Raw genomic sequence first — 23,401 nt, forward strand, 5'->3', positions numbered from 1 at the left:
GTGAGCGAAACAGCATACTCTGTTGTGTCCATAGTACTACTTATATCTATAGGCGACAGTTACCACTTTCCATCAGGTGGCCGTCAGCTTGTTTGCCATTCTAAGTTGCATAAAAAAAAATAAAAAAAAAATCACCTTAACAAGCGCCTTGGCAATGAAGTCATTGAACGATTTGCTCCACTTGGACGGCTGCTCGAGGGTGGGGGGATCGCTCTTCTGTATCTTGAGCAGCACCCGCATGGGGGTCATCTCGTGGTTGGGGGGCTCGATCTGGGCGAACTCTATTAGCGTTATACCCAACGACCAGATGTCCACCTGGAAAGGACGAAACAAAAATTATCTTACAGAATGTTCAATACAATTTAAAAAATATGTAAATTTAAAGAAATATAATTAAATATTGTCCGAATGGTCCCGGCATAGAATAGGCCTTCCCTTCCTCCCCCGTAGGTGCCGTAAGAGGCGACTAAATGGTGAAGGGATGGGCAGCAACATCCCTTTTAAAACATCTCTAAAAGCCTAACCGCGGTTGTCAAACCGCCTGCCAAGCGTGACAACTACTGGCAAAACTCCCCTTATGGGGAAGGCTAATGCCCAGCAGTGGACAGTTAACGGCTGAAATGATGATAAATAATAATTTAATATTGAGTTTCATAGAAAAATCTGGACTACAATAATGGAAAGAAAAACCGGTTATTATGATTTAAAAAATAAACTATTTTATTTAGATTTTCATAAAATTCCTATGAGACCAATTTGAAAGAAAAAATTTTTTCAGATAAAAAAAGAATTTTCAAAATTGGTTTAGAACTGACGGAGTTACGAGGTAATTAATGTAAAAAAAAAATACAACTGAATTTAGAACTTCCACCTTTTTTTAATTCGGTTAATTAAAAGAAGATTGAACTTTTTGTTCATAATATGAAAACTGGGTTGGCTGGAAGAGATCTGTTTCAGAGATAAGCCCTCCCTTGATAACGAGTTGTTAAACTAATCGCTATATATATATATATATATATATATATATATATATATATATATATATATATATATATATATATATATATATATATATATATATATATATATATATTCTTTATTGCACTTGAATAATACAGTTCATGTATATAAAAAAAAATTAGAGATCTACCTATCTACCCGTGCGAAGCCGGGACGGGTAGCTAGTAATAGCTTTTTTTCTTTTATTAAATAAGTAATTTTTTTTGCAAAAGCTTCTGCACCAAATCGCATATACAGTTTCAACATTTGTATTGCTAAATGTTTACTTTAAAATTAGATGTTTGCTAGCAAGTCACTTAGAAGCTGGGATCAAAATTTAAGCAAGAGTTATTTTAAAATTAGAAATTTAAATAAAAATGACTTGCATGTAGTGCATGCAGAGTCAATTCAAAAATATTTTTTGGATGCAGGATAACTCAGGACCTTGTGGCTGAATTATTGACTTGGTCAACGTAGTATTAAAACTTAGTGCTCAGACCGAAACCAAACGATAGCGTGTTTCAACATCAAACTAACGCCATCTAGTAGCGGACACATGATTTTAATTTTGCAGACATTTTTAAATTTTTTATGATTATTAATATTTATAATATTACATATGACTAATTATTGCCCCGAATATATTTATATGACTGTATAATATAGAGAATTTATATATATAAAAAAAAACTACTAACGGACCCCGGGAAATGTTTCACCCCCTTCCCCTATAGATCATAAATAATTAGATGGAAAACTATCCTATCTCTCAAGTTGAAGCAAACAATTAGAATTTTGTATTAAAAAAGGTGTTTTATATCATCATGATATAATTAATTACAATACTTCAATATGTTTACAATAATTATTCATAAATATAACAAGAACTCATCTATCATCACGCTGTCTCTGACGGGGTAAACATTAAAGTGTCTTACAAAACTGCCACTGACTGCAACGACTTCGCATTTTCTGTGATAACCCGACTTTTATTAGAAATTAAAACTTATTTTTCTTTTATTGCACTTTAAAAATAAATTAAAAATTATACAACGGTGTAAAAGTTCTAAAACACGACACTAGATGGTGTTGTAACAAATATAGAACATGGTAACGTTTCGTTACGAGGCGAATAATAATTCGTTGCAAACAAAACGAACCGCGGAAATCTAAACCAAAGCTCATAGAGGCCTTGGTTTCGATTACTCGGTTCTCTTGATTTTTGAACTGTGACCCTCTATACTAAATAGTATAGGTAACAGTCACAATTTATGTTATCCTTCGACCATCAAGTTGCCATAATCGCCTCTGACAAAAGGCTAGCCTTCCCTATGCCGTGACGAGGCCAAAATGATAGTCGTGATTTTTATCCTCACCTATCATCCTCCACCAATACCCTGATAGAGAAGGCGGAGCTGGCATTCAATCTTTATCTTGGAAGCCAAACCATACCTTGGAATTGTATGAATGCGATCTAACAACCCTGGTTCCTTAATATTGACATTTACATTATTTAAATTGCTCATTAAAGAATTATTTACCCTCATACCCTACAGCCTAAATGGTCGCGTACAGCGCGGTTTCAGAGATGTTTCCTCCCACGAACACTCAGGTTATGGAACGAACTCCCTGCCGAGGTTTTCCCAAGAGTCTACAGCATGAGGTTCTTCAAGAGGTTTCTTATGGGTCGGCTACGCGCGCGTAATATCTCTGGTATTGCAAGCTATGGTACACACTTACCATCAGGTGCCTTGTTTCTTGTTTGCGACCTCAGTGGTATAAAAAAAATATTGTCATAATTTTTGTAATGCGTACAATAATAGGAGGAAACAGTATAGTTGTTTCTACTAAGAAATAATAAATATGTTGACATATATACAAAGTAACTAGGTAGATTTTGTTGGTAGATGGGTTTCACGCCTCACCAGCAAATGCCGATAGCGCAGGCCTGGTTTACCATTTGATTATCATACATTAATAAAAGACATACCTTGAAATCGTAAGGGTTGTCCCTGAAGGTTTCGCAGAGTACCACCTCGGGCGCCATCCAGTATGGTGTGCCGATGAACGTGTCGTGCTTCTGCAGCGTCATCTTGTTCTTTGCCGACACGCCGAAGTCCGCTGCACAAGTATTATTAAATTAACTCTTTTTTGGGAATGAGTATTAAATATTATAATAAGATATCGAAAGATATTTTGGATGTCTTTTAATAAGTTTAAAACTGTTATTAAAAAACACTTATTGAACAAAGCCTATTACAAACTAAAGGATTACTTGAATGACAAACGTGCATGCCTATGTATGTTTAGATCTTTAAAACTATGCAACGGATTTTGATGCGTTTTTTTAATAGATAAAGTGACTTAAGAGGAAGGTTTATATGTATAATACATGCATAATATTGTAGAGAAACACTGATAATTTTAAAGGTTTCTAATGTGATGTCGTAAATAAATTTTCATTTTTTTACGCTTACATTGCAAACACTGGCTGAACCCTACAAGATAGTTCAAAATAATGCACTACAGTATTATACACCTTAAAAAGGTCTACAAAAAGTCCGCGATGGTATATGTCTATCTCTTAGGAATAACCCACAACAACAATTTTTTATCCTTTACTTTTCACGAAAAATAATCGCTTATTTACGAAGCGATTTTAAGCAATACAGCATTAATCCTTATCCAATTAAGCTTCTTATAAACATGTAACTGTGGAACCCTGTATTTGTTAATAATAAAGTTATTATTATTATTATTATTGTGCATTTAATATAGATCAATATGGCCCTTTACAGCATGTAATTTAAAAGAATATTTTCGAAGATATTACAGATTTAAAATGCAGGGACATAGCGGTTGCGGCAGTACCGACCGGGGGGCCGGCGACGCTATTTAAATTAAACTATAAATAAATGAAATGGTATCAATAAGGAGGGATACTTACCAAGTTTAACGCCACCAGGCATGGTCGCGAGCACGTTGCCCGCCTTCAGGTCCCTGTGGATCACCTTCCGCGAGTGGAGAAACTGAAGGCCGCGGCACATCTCGCGGCACACGTACGCTATTTGTGCCTCGTTCAGCCCCTTCTCGAGCTCGGCCATCACCGAGTCTAAGGCGCCGCCGTCGCAGTACTCCAGCAGCATCTGGAATCGGCATCGAAATCCTCACTGTAATATCATCGATGTCTTAACTAAAACAGCAACATCTATTATGGTATTACTGAATTAATCATAATCACAACCATAGACCAGTTATTTTGATTTAAAGGCCAAAGTACTGAATTCCTATGGGACCATGGACCATGGGTTCATAAATGACGGAGTTCTAAATTAACAAATATTGGCAATAGTGGTTTCATAATAATAGTAAAATGAGCGAAGTAATTTCGACCTTAGTACAACTCACATAGAATCCAACTCACCCACAACCTGTTGTAGATGAAGTACGCTTTGTGCAGCTCGATACTCGTAGCAAAACGTGCAATGTAATTTCGACCTCAACACAACACAATTAGAATCCAACTGACCTATAACTTGTTGTCATATAGCAAAACGTGCGAGGTAATTTCGACTTTAGTGCAAATCACTTAGAACTCAACTCACCCATAACTTGTTGTCGATGAAGTACGCCTCGTGGAGCTCCACTACATTGGGGTGCCGGCACTCGGTCAATATGTCGATCTCGACCGTGAAGTCAGCCAGGTCGTCTTCGTTGTCGAGCACGCATAGCTTCGCGGCCGCAAGCTGCCCGGTGGTCTTGTGTTGGGCTTTGTACACCTAGAGTTATAAATATGGTGGGATTGATGACTATTGATGTATTATACAGTTTGGAGGGCATTAATTACATCATCATCATCTAATCAGGCGTTAACTGTCCACTGCTGATCCATAGACTTCCCCCAAGAAAAGGCAAAAGAGGGTTTTGACAGTTGTAGCCACGCTTGGCAGGCGAGTTGGCAACCGCAGTTAGGTTTTTGATCATGTTTTAAGACGGACACTGTTGCCGGTCCTTCCATCATAAGCTCCCTTTGTTGTCGCCTCTTACGACCACCCACGGGAAAGGAAGGGGGTGGCCTATTCTACGCTGGGACCTATACAGCTCGTAATGTGTCTAGTGGTATACATTTTTTTTATACAACTTAGAATGGCAAACAAGCTGACGGCCCACCTGATTGAAAGTGGTAGCCGTCGCCTATAGACATGAGCAGTACCATAAACAGGCCACATGCGTTGCCTTTCCTGAGGACTCAGATGTCATTCCTCTGTACCCTGTAAATTCACTGTCACACCCCACTCTTCAAACCGAAACACAGCCATGCAAACACAACTGCTTTACGGTAGAAACACAAATGGGACAGAGATGCTCAAACAAACGACTTTTGTCCAATTTCCCTCTGGTACACGCCTAACACGAAAAGAACATTTGACAGCAGACAATATCATCATAGTTTACATAGGTCTTAAGGGACTGGATATTTAGACTAATATTTCTTTATAACACAGAGCATGCACGAGCAAAGCAGCTCACCTGATGGTAAGTAACTACCGCCGCCTATAAGCATCAACAGACACCACAACACCGGGAGAATTACAGGTGTGTAAACGGATTGTTTAAAAAAGGAATATGCTCTTTTCTTGAAGGTTACCATGTCGTATCCGTTCGGAAATACTGTGAACGCTCTATATAAGCAACATTCTTTATATTTTATTTATTCTACTCAACTTAGTAAAAGAAATAGGTAAAAATATTTACCAGACGGTAAGTATTTTTATACTCCTTTTTTCCCAATAAACAACTTTTCCCAATAAGAAACTTTTTTATTGAAAATGGTTCAAATGAGTTGCTTATATAGAGCGTTACCACTGCTGGAAGTCGATTCCAAAGCGCGGTTGTACGTAGAAGAAAGTGCCTTGAAAAACGCACGATGGAGGAGCGCCACTGATTCAGATGGTTGGGATGGAACTTTAGTTCGTGGCGGGCTGTACGATAGTGAAACTCAGCAGCAGGTATCAATTAACATCCTGGGGGATGTGCTAATATACCGGCGCATCCCCCGAGTGATAAGGTGAGCACGCCATCCACCCTATCTTGAGAGAGGAGACCTGCTCTTACCATCTGGAGGCGGGTCGCTGCCGTCGGAAATGTGGTGAGTGCGAAAGCCAACCCATGTCTCCGACATATGGCATCTCGAGGGTACATCGTCTGGTTTTTGGTGGGTACACCCCCACCTTACGGGGGGATTCTCACAGTACCCATTCACCTCCCACAAGGTGTATGGGTCTGCATAAAGCATTTTCCAGACATTAAAAAAAAAAAAACATGGCGGTTACCTTGCCGAAGGCGCCGTCCCCGAGCTCGCCCACCATGTCCCAGTTCTCCGTGGGGTCGCAGTTGTCGCGTATGTTCGCGAACACTTTCTTCTTTTTCGCGTCATTGCCGCTGCCTAGGTGTAACACCTGGTCATAAGAACGGGCCTAGTTAATAAAATTTTCTTTATATTCGTGAAGGTGCTTTATATTGATGGACTTCAACTAGCGGGGGTGAGTGGGGAAGGGATTGTTAGTAATGTGGACCACCAGGTCAGGTCGACCTTCACGTGGCTCAAAATTTGTAACCCAAAGTCTGTAAAACAATTTTTTTTCTTTTTTTTATATAATATTGTACAACAGACTAAGATGTTCGACAATAGATATCCGATCGATGTAAGCAATATCGATAACCGATTTTCGGCCATAAATGTCCAGCAGAACCCGATATATAGATGTCGGATTGGTACCCATATTACCCATGCCTAATGTCTAACTGTATTTATTAACTGTAGTTTAAAAAAGTATGTCCATTAGTCGTTTAATACCTATCGTACAGGGGGAAAGGGATTGTTAGTTATGGAGACTGAGAATTCCGTTGCTAGCAATATACCCAACCAGGTCGACCTCCTCGCTGTTCCCCCTGGAAACTATCATAGTTAATTCCTGATGAATTCATCACGATGGGCTAACTGGCCTGTTTTCATTCTCATCTATCACCCCTCACTGGTGCTCCGCCAGCGTATCCCATTAGCGCGGGCGGGGTTACCATACCATTTTCACAAACGAACTTAGCTTAGTTTAATACTATATGGGCGCTGAGGTATTTATTTATTTAATACTGTTCCTAGTTTTATATTGTTTTTGTTTCTTTTTCATTGTTACATGTGTCCTTAGAAGTGCAAATAAATAGTTAATCATTTATTTACCTTTTTTAGATTACTCAAGAACGACATGGTATGTGACGCGCGCCAGTCGGCGCGCGAGCGCCTCAACCGTCTTTACACATCTTGTCACTCTGCGGCACTAGATGGCATCACTGTAACAATACAATACACAATTTTGAAATATACGTTTCGTAAACACACACGCACACAAACACGTACGCACTCATCCACATACACGCACGCACGCACATACACAGACGCACACACGCTCACACGCACGCACCACACTAGTAAGTTATACAACGCAAAATAAACACAAAACCTACCCCCAACCCAAAGAACAAGGAATTACATAGAAGGAATGATAAAATAAAAACTGTAAATCATATGGTTGCCTCCTTTCTTCTTATGCAAATATAATTAGTAAAAAGAGGACGAAACATACACCATCAGTTGCTATTTTTCTCAATTCATAGCAGGCTAGTGTATAGAAAATATTTAATAAGTCAATGACAGATTTTACATTACTAGATTATACATTCGACACAGTTTATGTACAAAGTATGCAAGCAGGTTGTATCGGAATTTGGTAGGGTTATACGGCCGTGTAACATTTCGGCAATTTATCATTCCTTCTATGTTATTCCTTGTTCTTAGCCCCAAACAGTTGGTTATGAAACTAATTCAAAATCTATACTTATAATAAATCTGTAGAGAGGTCAATTCTGTACATGAAATATATTTACAAAATAACTATCAGGCGGTAATTAGTGATCGATACTGATGCCAAAAATGCAATCAGTAAAATTTTTGCCTGTCTGTCGTATATGTTCGTTATAGAAACAAAAACTACTCGACGGATTTTAACGAAACTTCATACAATTATTCTTCATACTCCCGGGCATGTTATAGTATACTTTTCATCACGCTACGATCGATAGGAGCAGAGCGGTGAAGGGAAAAGTTGGGAAAACGGGAGAAGTTACTGCATTTTTAAACTTCCGTCGCGTGTGCAGCCTTAATGGCTATTTTTTAAAATGTAAAAATATCCACCCGTGCGAAGCCGGGACGGGCCGCAAGTATACAATAAACACAGACACAGAACTAATTCTAATAACTTTTTTTTTTAAACTCACTTAAAATTCGAATATACATAATTGCAAGTGATAATTTTAATGAGCAATTAAATATGAAACAATGCCCGTATTGTTGCGGCCTTTTTGGACAACCTTGTCGCTTGTCCTTGCTAGATAGCGTTATCATTGATGCGCGAATGTAAACCTTAAAACAGATGAAATAAAGGCCAACGGCATACGGAGGAAATAACTGGTCGTATTTCACATATACATCCACGCCAGTGCCATCGTATGATTGGTGCCGGAAACTGTAGACTCTATTTAGACGTCTCGCTTTCCTCGCGCACCATCTGGCAAGGTGACATCTTACTAATACAATAAACTAGAAGGAAGGGATTGTTAGTAATGGAGACTGAGAATCCCATTGCTAGCAATATACCCAACCAGGTCGCCCTCTTCGCGGTTCCCCCTGGAAACTATCATGGTTAATTCCAGATGAATTCATCACGATGCGCTAACTGGCCTGTTCTCATTCTCATCTATCACCCTTCACTGGTGCTCCGCCAGCGTATCCCGTTACCGCAGGCGGAGCTTCCATTATCACCCATTAAAAAAATACAATAGAACTACCTTTTACCCGCGACTTCGTCCGCGTTACCAGGATATGTTTACTGACCGGAATATAAATACAATTTAATGATACCCGAATTAAAAACCTTTTTTTTTGAAGTCGGTTGATTACTACAAACGCACAATATAGTGTATTATTATTGAACGGTGTGGACTGCCGTACGGTGAGCGTGGACTGTAGGGGCGTTGGTTCAGGCTGGAGTGAAACACAGCGATTACTATTCTGAAGCCTCCGGTACCGTCTGAAGAGAGTATTTTTTCTTCTTGTCCTATTTCTTCTCGAGTGTAGTGCGTCGCTGCCCGGAAGCGAATGCCGCTCGACGAGAGGCGGCCTATCTTTATACCCGCCCGCTCGCACGATAACATTTCCAACTCGCGTTAGCGATCTGTGCGAGCGGGACGGGGCGAGAATGAACGAGACGCGTGTCTCTTCAGATCGGTACTCTATAGCGTCTATTTATTGCAATTTACAATTTCTTAATTCTATTTATTGTTACAATTTCTATTTCTATTCGTAGGTAATAATGACAACACACAAAGGAATACTTTATTTAACTTACACTATCTTAAATCTATGCAAATCTATATAAAATAACAGAATACAAAACGATTAACTAGGACTTAACAACTATAAATTACGATATATACAAATAATGTCGCGAACATAATCTCCCGCCGCAGCTCTCGTAGCTGGAGTTAACTCGTGTTCGCGTCGCTCGATGTCGATGTGGGCAGTATGATCAGCTTCTTAGTGGGTCGCCGTAGGATGCCCTTGTTCGTCCGCACGTCGACCGCTCGAACCTCGCCGTCTGGTCCAGGGTAGGTCGCCACCACCACGCCTCGCGGCCACGTGTTGCGAGGCAAGGTCCCATCAGCTATCAGGACCAGGTCGTCCATTTTGATGGCTCCGTGTGTAGCTCGGGGCTCCCGCCGGTGTTGCAACTCGGGTAGGTACTCCTTCACCCACCGGTTCCAGAAGCAGTCAGCTAGCCTCTGGCTGGCACGCCACTCCTTGTGTCCCGCCGCGTCGCTCTCTGTGAAGCTGCCTGGCAGTGGGACGCGCGATGGACCGCCCAATATGAAGTGATTGGGGGTTAGGGCGCTGTCGTCGTCTGCCGATGTTGACACGTGGGTTAGCGGTCGACTATTGAGGGTGTGCTCGACCTCGACCAGCAGAGTGTGGAGGACTTCTTCCTTGGGCGCCCGCTCGTTCAACGTAGCGGCTAGTGCGGTCTTCACGCTACGCACCAGCCGTTCCCATGCACCTCCCATGAAGGGTGCGCTCGGGGGAATGTAGCGCCACCGGATGAAATGAACTGATGACTCTTCTTGGATGGCTTCCTCGGCTGCTTTCTTCAGTTCGACGTCAGCACCTTTGAGGTTGGTGCCTTGGTCGGACCATAATTCCGTGGGACACCCTCTGCGGCTTATGAAGCGCCGCAGGGCCATTATGGCGGAGTCCGTGCTGAGGCTGCCGGCGATTTCTAGGTGGACTGCGCGCGTCGTTAGGCAGGTGAAGAGCACTCCGTATCGTTTCTGGTGAGTGCGGCCCACTGTCACGGTCATAGGCCCGAAGTAGTCTAGGCCGGTGAACGTGAACGGTCGTTGATGATGCGCCAACCTGCTATGTGGATGGTTGCCCGTTGATGGCTGCGCCGGTCTTGCTCTTCGTAGGCGGCACAGCTGACACCTCTTCAGTTCACTGCGGACGGCGTGTCGTAGGCGCAACACCCACAAGTGTTGTCGCACCTCGTTCGTGGTGATCTCGAAGCCGCCGTGGTGAAGTTTCCGATGCACCCATGCGATGTATAGGCGCACCCAGGCGTGGTTTCCGTCGACGATGGGGGTTCTCGTTGCTCGGCTGACAGATCGGCGGCGGCTGCTATTCTCGATCGAAGTCGCAGAATGTCGTCGTTGTCTATGACGACTGACAGCTGTATGAGTCGACTGGATGACGGCAGCTGTTTCCCTTGTTTCAATGCTGCGATTTCGTCGCCGAACGCCTCTTGTTGTATCGCGCGAATCCATAGCCGTCGCGCGCGATCGAGGTAGTGTGTGTCTATGGGGATGAAACACACAGATGGACTATTGCTGTTCTTGATTTTCATCTTCGTCTTCTCTCTATCGACTTTCTTCGTGCGGGTCCAAGTGGGGTCGGCGCTCTCTTTCTTCTTGTTTCTCTTTCGGATGGCGGTGCAGCGTTGACTGGTCGGTCGCAGGAGGTCGATGAACTGCAACACCCGTGCTGAACTGCGAACAAGTTTCAACCAATTAGAAAAACGTGACGGATCGGGTAATGCTATAGACAACTGCGTCGCGTTCTGTAGCTTGTGTACGCGTTCTTCTCCCGTTTCCGCTTGACTATCGTCGCTCGTACTATCTTCACGCGGCCACTGCTCTTCGTTTTTGTCGAAATTCCTTTCGACCGGTTGGAGACGTCGCATTACCGATTCATAGTTGTCCGGCGGCACAGGGTCGTCCTTCTTCCATAATAACCCCGTCTCGTATCCTCCCGCCGGTAACGGACGAGTTTTTTCTTCTAAAATGCGTAGGGCGCGACGTTCCTCTTCATTGTAAGACCTCTTCGGTGCGATCCCCAGCGATTCGAGCGCGAAATGTTGCTTCATCATTTCTTCCATCGATTGTTCCTCTTCATGTGTCGTCACTATGTGGCTGATTCTGTGCACCTGCTGTCTTGTCCTGCCGCGACTCGTACCGTGCAGTACCCATCCCAGGTCGGTGAGTGATGCGACCGGCTGCGTGTCGGATCCTCTTCTGACTTCGTGGGCCAGCAGTAGGTGCCAGTTGTCTTGCCCCAACAGTACCGTCGGTTTGCCCTCTTCATAGACCAATTCCCTCTCTATGTCCCGCAGATGTGGACAGCCCTTGATGACGCTGCGTGGTACCGACTGCGGTGATAACTGCAGTCTGTCCATCGTCCGTGCCCCCACTGTGTATTCTTGTGAATTCCGCCCGCGGATCTTGAAGTGAACACGCGTCGATTGAGCTGCGTTGATCCGTGCCCCGGCCACACCTTCCATGTAGAATGGTGCGGGGGGACCCGTAGCACCGATTCGCTCCGCCACCGCCGTCTCGATGATGGTGCAAGTCGACCCGTCGTCCAGTAGCGCGTAGGTGTCGCACGTTCCCGTGGGACCGGTGACTCGTATCGGCAGGATCTTCAGGAACGCGATCTTGTCGTTTTCCCTTGCCGATGCGGTGACTGCGGCGGACTTGTCCTCGATGACGTGTGTTGTCACTTCATTCTCCGGCTGTTGTCGCGTGGTGTGCAGCAGAGGGTGATGAGTCTGCGTGCACTCATCCACTCCACATCTCTTGCTCTTGCAGGCGTGGCGAAATCTTCTTACTTTGAGGCAACGGAAACACAGCCTATGAGTCTTCGCTAGCTCCCATCTCGCCGATGTGTCCGCTTCCTTCATCGTCTTGCAGTCCGATGGAGCGTGTCCCTCTCGTCGACACATCGGGCACGGTGGTGTAGCGGGTTTCTCCTGCGTCGTGTGTGTCTTCGCCGTCTTCCTAGGAGCGGACTCCCGCCGGTCTTCGGACGGTATCTCCTCGGCGGGGGCGAAGTTTCCACATCGTGCGGCGGTCCTTTGCAGGAACTGAGAGAGTGTTATGAGGTCCGGTTGTCCCTCCGGTTGGTCGTTGGCGAAATCGTAGTACTTGAAGCGTAGTACCGACGGCATCTTCTCTGTGACGTTTCTCACTATTTCTTCGTTGTAGAGGTAGTGACTCTTGTTCAGCGCTCGTATCGTGGCGACGACGTTCTGCACCTTGCTTGCGAAGAGGCAGACGTCTCTTGCGTTGTCCGAGAGTCGTGGTAGCGCGCGGAGTTTGTTCAGTTCGGCTGTGACGAGTGCTCCAGGGCGGCCGAACCTCGCGGCTAACATCTTCATTACTTCTTCTGCGGTCGTAGACCCGACGAATAGGGAGCGTGCCGCGTCCTTTGCGGCCCCCTTCAAGCTTCTGCGCAGTCTTGCTAGGTTCTCTTGTTCTGTGAGTTGACTTGCGCTCTCTTCATAGGCCATCTTCCATGGTAACCACTCGCTCGACGATCCATTGAAGACTGGCAACTCGGTGACTCTTGACGCTGTGGAGGGCAGTATGTTGCGAGCGGCCATCTGCATGGCGATCGCAAACTCATTACAATCGATGCCCACCTTCAGCACCGGTTCTTCTTTCTTCATCGACTGCATCGCTGCTGCTATCGTAGGAATGGCGGCATGTGGGTCAACGTGGCGTGCGTGGTCCCGGTGAAGTGCGTCGCTGCTCGGCTGTGGCGGCGGCGCTCTCGAATCCTCTTCAACGGGTCTCGATGGGACGAACCCCTGACGCTTGCCGGTGACTTCTTCTATCTCTGGTACATGCGGCTCCATCGTGAGTGCTAGCGTGCTTCGATGAACCCAATCCGACGTTCGTTCTCTTCTGACGGTAGCGTCGTCGTCTTCTATTTCCTCGTCGTCCTCTGATTCGGCTTCCAGGGCGGCGACACGTGCAGCAGCCAATTCCACCTCCTTTCGAAGTAGCTCCTCCCGTGCCTTGGCCAGAGCCTTCTTTTTCTGCGAGGCCGTGGTGCGAACCGTGCGTGCCGTGCCGTGCTTCGGTTCCTTCTTCCTTGCTGTCTCCTCTGTCGTTCCTGTGGCTTCGGTAGTCTCCGTGGCTCCTGTGGTCGTCGTATCGCCGGACGTGTTCGTAGTCGATGTGGTGGCGGCGGTAGACGACGTGGCAGCGACAGATGACGTTCTGACAGCCGCAGACGACGTGGTGGCAGCAACGGACGGCGTGGCAGCGACGGACAGCGTTCCGGCGGTCGTAGTCGACGTAGTGGCGGCGGACGTTGTGGCTTCGGTGACGGCGATTTTTTGTTGCGACGACTTCATGTTTCTCGTAGTCGGCATTTCAGCGATCCGGCTTCAGAATGGTCTTCCTCCAGCGATCCGGCTTCTCGATGTACCAACGGTGTTCCTCCAGCAATCCGGCTTCTCGAAGGACCACGATGAACGGTGTGGACTGCCGTACGGTGAGCGTGGACTGTAGGGGCGTTGGTTCAGGCTGGAGTGAAACACAGCGATTACTATTCTGAAGCCTCCGGTACCGTCTGAAGAGAGTATTTTTTCTTCTTGTCCTATTTCTTCTCGAGTGTAGTGCGTCGCTGCCCGGAAGCGAATGCCGCTCGACGAGAGGCGGCCTATCTTTATACCCGCCCGCTCGCACGATAACATTTCCAACTCGCGTTAGCGATCTGTGCGAGCGGGACGGGGCGAGAATGAACGAGACGCGTGTCTCTTCAGATCGGTACTCTATAGCGTCTATTTATTGCAATTTACAATTTCTTAATTCTATTTATTGTTACAATTTCTATTTCTATTCGTAGGTAATAATGACAACACACAAAGGAATACTTTATTTAACTTACACTATCTTAAATCTATGCAAATCTATATAAAATAACAGAATACAAAACGATTAACTAGGACTTAACAACTATAAATTACGATATATACAAATAATGTCGCGAACAATTATTATTAGTAGATTACAGGCCGTACAGTCACCAAACCAAGTGACGCATGATTCATTGTAAGAACACGACCAAACGGCTGTTATCACATGGTTTCCGGTTGTACAGCAGCTATCGCGCGTTGACTTCAAGTGGGTAGTTCCTCAAACCATTGCGCAAATATACTATGTAAAACAAATTCAATTAACAATAGGTTTGGGGGGATTGAATTATATTATTGGGGATAATGGCCCCATGTCCAACAATACACCCTCTATCATAGAGAGAAGAGATATTTTATTTCAATCCATTTATAAATAAAAAAATTAAATCAATCTAAAGAATCACATATAAAACGCTATTATGTAAACAGCCGATCAGTTGAATTGGCTGAAACTTTCGAAGGTATTAGGTATGTAAATTTCTCATCGTGCCTCCCACCAAATTGTTTATAATTACTCCTCTCCATCCAAAGGTTGGCTGCAAGAGATCTCTCTTAGCGATAAGGCCGCCCATTGTTGTCTCACTGTGATCATTTCTTGTAATTGTTTATATTTATAATAAGTTTACTATTGTAATCTTATGGAGGAAACAATAAAGAGTATCTATCTATCTATCTATCTATCTATGTAATTATCATTTAAGTATATAATAAAATATAAGACCGGATTCATGAAGGGTTCCAGTGGAAATGACATATTAGACTGTTAATATTGGGGATTAACCCTTAAAAGCGTGATTTTTTTAAATCAAATAAAAAAATATATAAGTATACCCTTTACTGTGTTTACTAATGGGGAAAAATAGTAAAAAAAAATCAAAACATATACAAACATATAAAACAATATATTTATTTTGAAAAAAATATTTGGTAACATGTAAACAGCCAAATATTAAAATAAAATTGATTGTAGGCGATTTATAACCCCGGTATCAAATTTGAAACTTCAGGTATTTACGGGTTTTTTTTTTATGGGTGAAAATGGTATAGTAACCCCGCCTGCACTAACGGCATACGCTTGCGGAGCACCAGTGAAGGGTGATAGATGAGAATGAAAACAGACCAGCTAGCCCATCATGATGAATTCATCAGGAATTAACCATGATAGTTTCCAGGAGAACAGCGAGGAGGGCGACCTGGTTGGGTATATTGCTAGTAATGGGATTCTCAGTCTCCATTACTAACAATCCCTTTCCCCCCCGGTATTTAAGGATTAAAGGCCCCATCGCCAGCAATACACATTATCACATGGGGGAAGGGATTGTTAGAAATGCGAACTACCAGTCCCATTCCATTGCTAGCAATAATACCTTGTCAGGTCGACATCCACATGGTTCCCTCTGGAAACTATCGTGCTGAATTCTAGATGTATTCATCACGATGGGTTAACTGACCTGCCTTTTTATTACCTCACTGGTGCCCCGCCAGCGTATACCGTTAACGCAGGCGGGGTTACCATTCCATTATCAACCATTAAAAAAAAACACATGCTATTCATGTCTATAGGCAGCTGTTACCAATGTCCATCAGGCAGGCCGTCAGCTTTTTTACCATTATAAATATTACAAAAAAGTAAAGTTTACTAGACAATATTAATTTTATCACGATTGATTAAAAAAGGTTTTTTTTATGCAATAAAATATTATGGTACTTGTATATTTAGGATTAGATGAGCCATGAACTTAATATGACCTACAACGCCATCTATTAAAAATAATTCGAAGTAGCGATCCTTATACAACATCCGCTTTACCCGCTGTCATTGATGCTCCTTTCCTCTTTGGGTGTTGGTAGGAGAGAACTCTTTTAGAGTTCAGCTTGCCTTTGTACATTTACCGGCATCTGTCACATTTTTATGTACTTATACTATCAAAGTGTGCAATAAAGTTTTAAATAAATAAATTACATACATACATACATACATGCATATCTGTCACGCCTGTCTCCCATTAAGGTAGGCAGAAACAATGGAACGCCAAATGGTTCAATTCAAACAAACCTCTTTCGCTTCCTCCACATTCATCAATCTTTTCATACACGCTCGCCGGTTACGGGTACTTTTAATTCGGCCCTTCTTCAGCACGTCGCTTATTTGGTCAACATACGTCCGTCTAGGGCGGCCCCTACCGACATCTCCATTACATTCTTGCTCGATAAATCTCTTTCGTAATTCTTCTTTCATCCATCCTCTCCAAATGACCGAACCAAATAAATTATCTATTTTAAACACACTATGGGTAATGGTAGCTGCCTTCCAACAGGTGGGCCGTCTGCTCACTTGCCTCTCTCACAGTAAAGAAATAAAATCTCTACCAGTCACGAGTTGTGATACAACAAACAAACAAAGTAATAACGCTGTTTGTTAATATAGAGCGGCTAAATAACTTTATGATAAAAATAGTTATTTTTAGTGCAACGGATGTCACGGGAAATATAACTCATACATACATAAATTTTCCGTGATAACTACAGTGTCAATAATTTAATATTGGTTCGGTCAATAACCTTGATTTAGAAGTGAAATAGTAAAAAGGACATTTTATTTGTTAATTTACTCACCATATATGGTCCCGGTATCAAATGGACGCCACCCCGTACCTTTCCCGTGGGTGCCGTAAAAGGCGACTGAGGGAAGTAATTGATCGAGGGATGGGTTTTTTTTTATACAACTTAGAATGGCAAACAAGCTGACTGTTTGGCTCGACTGGCTGTTGGATAGGTGAGGATGAAGTAGGTCAGTTAGCACATCGTGATGAATTCAACAAGAATTGTTCACGATGGTTTCCAGGGGGAATTACGTGGACGTCGAGCTAATAGGGCATATTGCTAGCAATGGGGCTGTCAAACTCCACTGTTAAAAATCCCATTCCCCCCAATAGCATGTGGTTATGCCTCTGTACTCTGTAAATTCACTGCCATATCCCACCTTTCAAACCGAAACACAGCCATGCAAACAACTGCTTCACGGTAGAAAAACGAATGGGACAGAGGTGGCCAAGCAAACGACTTTTGTATAATATATTCAATTAGGGGAGAAAGGGATTGTTAGTAATGAAGACTGAGAATCCCATTACTAGCAATATACCTAACCAGGTCGACCTCCTCGTGGTTCCCGCTGGAATGTGAATGTGAATGTGAAAGGGACTCCATTTTCCGCACTTAGCCTCTCATTTGGGACATTGTGCGTATGAGTTCCCGCTGGAAACTATCATGGTTAATTCCTGATGAATTCATCATGATGGGCTAACTGGCCTGTTTTCATTCTCATCTATCACCCTTCACTGGTGCTCCGCCAGCGTATCCCGTTAGCGCAGGCGGGGTTACCATACCATTTTCATCCATTAAAATATATATCTGTGCCTCTAGTGAGAAAGGGTATAACTCAACTTATAGCCTTTTTCTTTTTTAGGCTACTTTAAATAAGCAAATTTTTCTCTTTCGAATGGTATAAGAATCGTAACGATATCTTTAAAAACAATAGAGATAGTAAACATGTAAAAGGCTACAATTAACAAAATATTTGTGGTAAAAAAGTCATAATTAGAAATAAAACTACAATATTTTACAAAAATTATTTTTGTAAAATGAATCAGTTCGATTTGAACCCTTTTACACCATTTAATAGCGATTATTTTTTTATAGCGTAAAATACACAACATTGTTTTTCTTCAATACTTCAATAAAATCGTTTTAATTCAACTTAAAACTATTTTCACATGATAATTTTACTATTTTTGTTAAGTGTGACTAGGTATAATAGAATTATTTTTAAAACTATAGGTTTTGCACAAAAACCGACAATTTCATAAGAAAGAGGAGAAAAAATTACTATAAATGCAATCACTGACTTGTTCAATTAGCAAATAATAAAAGCAGCAGAATTTTTTTTCTTTATTTAAAATAGTTTTTTGGCTCTCCTGAAAAGTGACCATTTTGAATTGAACCTTTTCTCACTAGAGGCACAGATATATGTTACAGTCCTTCTTACGTATCACTCTTTAAAAATGCGGTTCTCAGATGAGCTTATGGGTAAGTGACTAATGTTTGTACGCGAGTGACATCATAGCAAGTTTTAGCTGACACACGGTGACGTATACCAATTAAATACCAGTTTAGAGTCCACTGAGACAATAGCAGTGGCGTCAGCTGCCTCGAGGCAGCCAGTTGCAGTGCTAAGATGGTAAAATTTTTCTTTAATGGGTGAAAATGGAATGGTAACCCCGCCTGCGCTACCGGTATACACCGACGGGGCACCAGTGAGGATGTGAGGAGGTGAGGATGAAATCAGGTCAGTTACCTTATCATGACGAATTCCACAAGGATTAACCGCGACGGCTTCCGGATGGAACCGAGTTGAAGTCAACCTGATAGGGTATATTGGTAGTAGGTGAGATTGAAAGTAGGTAAGTTAGCCCATCGTGATGAATACACCTGGACGCACGATGAACTCCAGGGGGAACCACGTGGAGGTCGACCTGATAGAGTACTCGTATATTGTTGGCAATAGGACAGGTAGAGCCGCATCCCCCCCCCTCTCCCTCTGTGGCTAGTTAGACATATAAAGCTCTATATTAGACGAGCAAACCGACGGTGACCTCACAGATGGTCCCGATTTTGTCAACAGTAAATGCGGTTTCCGAACGGTGAGCATGCACAAACTATGCCAATCAATGTTAATCAATTCGTGTCGGCCCGGGGACACACGGTACCGTAACACGGGCGGACACGCGACGCTCTGCGTAGTGCGACTACAATAACTGTACGAGACTTGTACACAGTACGCATTGGAGATTTCTTATATATATATATATATATATATATATATATATATATATATATATATATATATATGTGTTAAATAATATAAATAATATATATATATATATATATATATATATATATATATATATATATATATATTAACTAGTACTACTAGTACTACTTGTATTTTAACTAAAAAAATATTATCCTTGTGAGAGTCTGGAGTCTGAACTAGGTCTTATTAACTTTATTGCACTAAAACATATAGTAACAACAATAAGTTAATAACAATATTTTTTTTTGATGGGCGAAAATGGTATGGTAACCCCGCCTGCGCTAACGGGATACGCTGGCGGAGCACCAGTGAAGGGTGATAGATGAGAATGAAAACAGGCCAGTTAGCCCATCATGATGAATTCATCAGGAATTAACCATGATAGTTTCCAGGGGGAACCGCGAGGAGGTCAACCTGGTTATATTGCTAGCAATGGGATCTTCAGTCTCCATTACTAACAATCCCTTTCCCCCCTAATAACAATATTAGTAAATGTAAACTTATCTCTAAATGAGATCTCTTCCAGTCAACCTAACACAGTGGCATAGCAAGTAGTGAGTGGGCAGTAGTAGTGGCGAACAGAAATTAAAATAAATATTTACATAATTTCTTAGTGACCTTAGGGTTCCGTACCGCATAAGGAAAAACTAAACCCTTACAAGATAGATAACTCACTAGGAGACTGTAAAAAAAGTCATTTGCTTGGGCCATTACATCTGTCCATATGTCGATTAAATAGGCAACGTGCTGAAGAAAGGCCAAATTAAAAGTACCCGTAACAGACGAGCGTGTGTGAAAAGATTGATGAATGTGGAGGAAGCGAAAGAAGTTTGATTAAATCGAAGGATTTGGCGGTTCACTGTTTTTGCCTACCCTAATGAAAGGCGGGCGTGATCGATATGTATGTATGTATGTATGTATGATATATCATTACAATTACAAGGTAAGGAGACAACAATTTAGTATTCAAATATGGTATTGGAATAAAAATATATTATTTGAAATTAGAACGCGGAATATTTATTCCTCTATTTTGATTTCTAATAAACAGTTTTTGCGATATAGCAACAAAAAATATAGATTAAATTGTTTATGATAAAACAATTCGAAGTTTGAATGTTTCGTTGCCCATTAGTGTTTACTGCTCAAGCTTTGTCACTTCTAACAAAAAAAAAAATTTAATTCTATGCAACCAGTTTACTGAATTTGACACTTTTACATTATGAAGTAGATAAGTGGTTAATGACAAGACTGAATATTAATTTATTTTATCTGACGACGCTTCTATGTGGTTGCATAGATTTATTATCCAGTTTGGTCGATATAAAAGACGTGTTGACCTATAAATAACGTGGCCATTACTAGCTCGGTTCGCCCGCCCACAACACACGAGCGTGTTTGTTTGTTACATTCAGTATGCGGTATATTTGAACATCGGAACCGGTCTGCGGGAATACCATATTGTACTATTAACATAATTTGTTATTATAAGAATTTTGTGACGTTGGACACACCTTCGCGGCACGGATACGGCGGAGTAAAAAAAAAAAAATTAAGGCCCCGTACCTCCAAAGGAAAAAACTGAACCCTTACATGATCACTTCGTCGTCTGTCCGTCCGTCTGTCAAGACCCTTTTTCTTAGCAACGCGTGGAGGTATCAAGTTGAAATTAATATCATATACTCAGGTCTGCGATCTCTTAAAGCAGTGAAAAAATCAAGCTTCTAAATGGACGCAATCAAAAGATACGGTTTTTGTTCCATTTATATCGCATATTTAGACATTCGCAAAGGGAATCAAAACAAAACAGGGTACTTTCCTTTGAGCTAGAATCATGAAATTTGGCAAGAAACAATGTTATGTAGCACAAGTAAAGGAAACAATCCGAAAACTGTAAATTTGTAGTTATATCACAAAAAAAAATTAAACTTGTTGATTTTGTTCGGATCCCTCTTTACGCAAGTCCTATTCGTACTTGAGTGTCTTTTTTTCAAGACGTTTCCAAGTTTATTACAAGTATACAAAGCCGCGCAAAAATAATATTTAGTTAAGTAAAATTCTCAATGATAGAATACAGAGTTCTTAAAAAAAGAATGAGAACAACATAACAACATAAAAGTTTAAAATAATATCCCATAAAAATATTTGTTTGTTACATCGTAGCGCCTTAACGTCTACCAATTACTGTGAAATTTGGTACACACTACATGTGCTGGTGAAGAATATAGGCTAATCTATGTCCCGGTTACGAGGACAAAGTCACGGGTTAACGCTAGTAAAGTGAACGCTCTATATAAGCAACTCATTTGAACCAATTTCAATAAAAATCCCCACCCCTATATAATCCCCAATATAATCTACCTAATAGGGCATTAGGTCGACCTCCGCGTGGTTCCCCCTGGAAACCACTGTGAACAATTCTTGTTGAATTCGTCACGATGGGCCAACTGACTTACTTCATCCTCGCCTATCATCCTTCACTGATGCCCCGGCGGTATATACCGATAGCGCGGGTGGGGTTGCCATTCCATTATCACCCACTAAAAAAAAAACCCTAAAAATCTAGTGAACAATTAGAAAAAAAAATTAACGAATTGAAAAACCCCTCCTTTTGAGAAACGCTTAAAGTGGAACAAACGGTAGCAATTTTAATTCCGAAACTCTCAGAGTCGGATGGGGTCTCTCATGGAATTCCATGTTTATGCGTTTTGAATACTAAGTGGATTGGGGCCGATAGTTTCCGAGATCACGTTACAAAACAAACGGACAGCAGGTGGAGAGTTCGAAAGCGTGTCACCGTTCGGGCCTTACGCGTGGACATGCGCGGAGAGAAATGCTCCACTGAAATATGATATCCGGTCAAGGGCATGTTTTTTTTTTTAATCGATAATAATGGGATTACTTCCTTCAAGAAAAGATTGAAATCTCTACTTTTAACTAATAATACATGATAATACTATGTACTTATACATATGTTTATGTACATATATATTTATTTATTTACATTATTTTTACTTGTACCTTTCCTGCACTAGATTACCCGCCAATTAATTATTTTCTCTCTAACTACACTGGGTTGGCTGGAAGAGATCTCTTTTAGAGATAAGCCCTCCCTTGCTACAAATTGTTAAACTAACCGCTGTATCTATTGTTTTTTTTATACGACATAAAATGGCAAACAAGCTGACGGCCCACCTGATGGAAAGTGGTAACCGTCGCCTATAGACATGAGCATGACCATGGACATAACAGAGTATACTATTTCGCCCATGATACCCCCCATGCGTTGCCATTCCTGAGGACTCAGGTGTTGTTCCTCTGTACTCTGTAAATTCACGCCATATCCCACTCTTCAAACCGAAACACAGCCATGCAAACACAACTGCTTCACGATTGAAACACGAATGGGACAGAGGTACCCAAGCATTCGACTTTTGTACAAAGTCTTCCTCTGGTGCCAAATTTAACCAAGCAGATTGATTTTGACATTTGTACAGATATCTTTAATTTCGCTACTAGGAAAACATGTTGGGAAGGTTCATCTTTTTTTTTATTTTACTCGGCCTAATCATAGGGCGAAACAGTATGTGTGTGTACTATACACACACATACTGTTTCGTCCATGATACCCCCCATGTGTTGCCATTCCTGAGGATTTAGATGTTATTCCTCTGTACCCGGTAAATTTACGATAAAAACTGATAACTGACCTGAGTTTTCATTCTCATCTATCATACCTCACTGGTGTCCCGCCAGTGTAAGCCGTTAGCGCGGGCGGGGTTACCATTCCATTATCACCAATTAATTCCTATAAAATGCAAACCACGTGGAGGTCGACCTGATAGTATATACTGCTACTCGTTTGTACTCGTCTAGCGGGGCAGTACCACTTGCATACTCGACTGTACCTACGCGGCTATTGCCAGTCGGTCACTTACGCGGGGCGTCGCCGCGTGCCGATGTCGTGTTAACCGCAATAGCACATTTCTCTTACGAGAAACGCTCTACGCGACATATACAATAGAATAGAAATAAAAACCAGAGGAAGACTTTGTACAAAAGTCGATTGCTTGGACACCTCTGTCCCATTCGTGTTTCAACCGTGAAGCAGTTGTGTTTGCATGGCTGTGTCTCGGTTTGAAGGGTGGGATATGGCAGTGAA

At 42.2% G+C, this 23,401-nt stretch overlaps 1 protein-coding gene across 3 annotated transcripts in view; it reads right to left on the reverse strand.

Annotated features, from left to right (window-relative positions):
* LOC113510099 (serine/threonine-protein kinase 10) overlaps positions 1-23,401 on the reverse strand; it is a 79,848-nt gene that overhangs the window by 46,780 nt on the left and 9,667 nt on the right. For all 3 annotated transcript variants that reach the window (XM_052901293.1, XM_052901291.1, XM_052901292.1), the window contains exons 2-7: positions 7,238-7,347; positions 6,333-6,458; positions 4,605-4,778; positions 3,947-4,145; positions 2,990-3,120; positions 136-315 (exon numbers count right to left, since the gene is read on the reverse strand). In XM_052901293.1, the coding sequence (XP_052757253.1) occupies positions 136-315; positions 2,990-3,120; positions 3,947-4,145; positions 4,605-4,778; positions 6,333-6,458; positions 7,238-7,264 (837 nt within the window). In that variant the 5' untranslated portion in view covers positions 7,265-7,347. The remainder of the gene's footprint in view (positions 1-135; positions 316-2,989; positions 3,121-3,946; positions 4,146-4,604; positions 4,779-6,332; positions 6,459-7,237; positions 7,348-23,401) is intronic.

This window comes from Galleria mellonella, unplaced genomic scaffold (assembly GCF_026898425.1).
Source record: "Galleria mellonella isolate WM207_F2 unplaced genomic scaffold, CSIRO_AGI_GalMel_v1 utg778, whole genome shotgun sequence".
Taxonomy (NCBI): domain Eukaryota; kingdom Metazoa; phylum Arthropoda; class Insecta; order Lepidoptera; family Pyralidae; genus Galleria; species Galleria mellonella.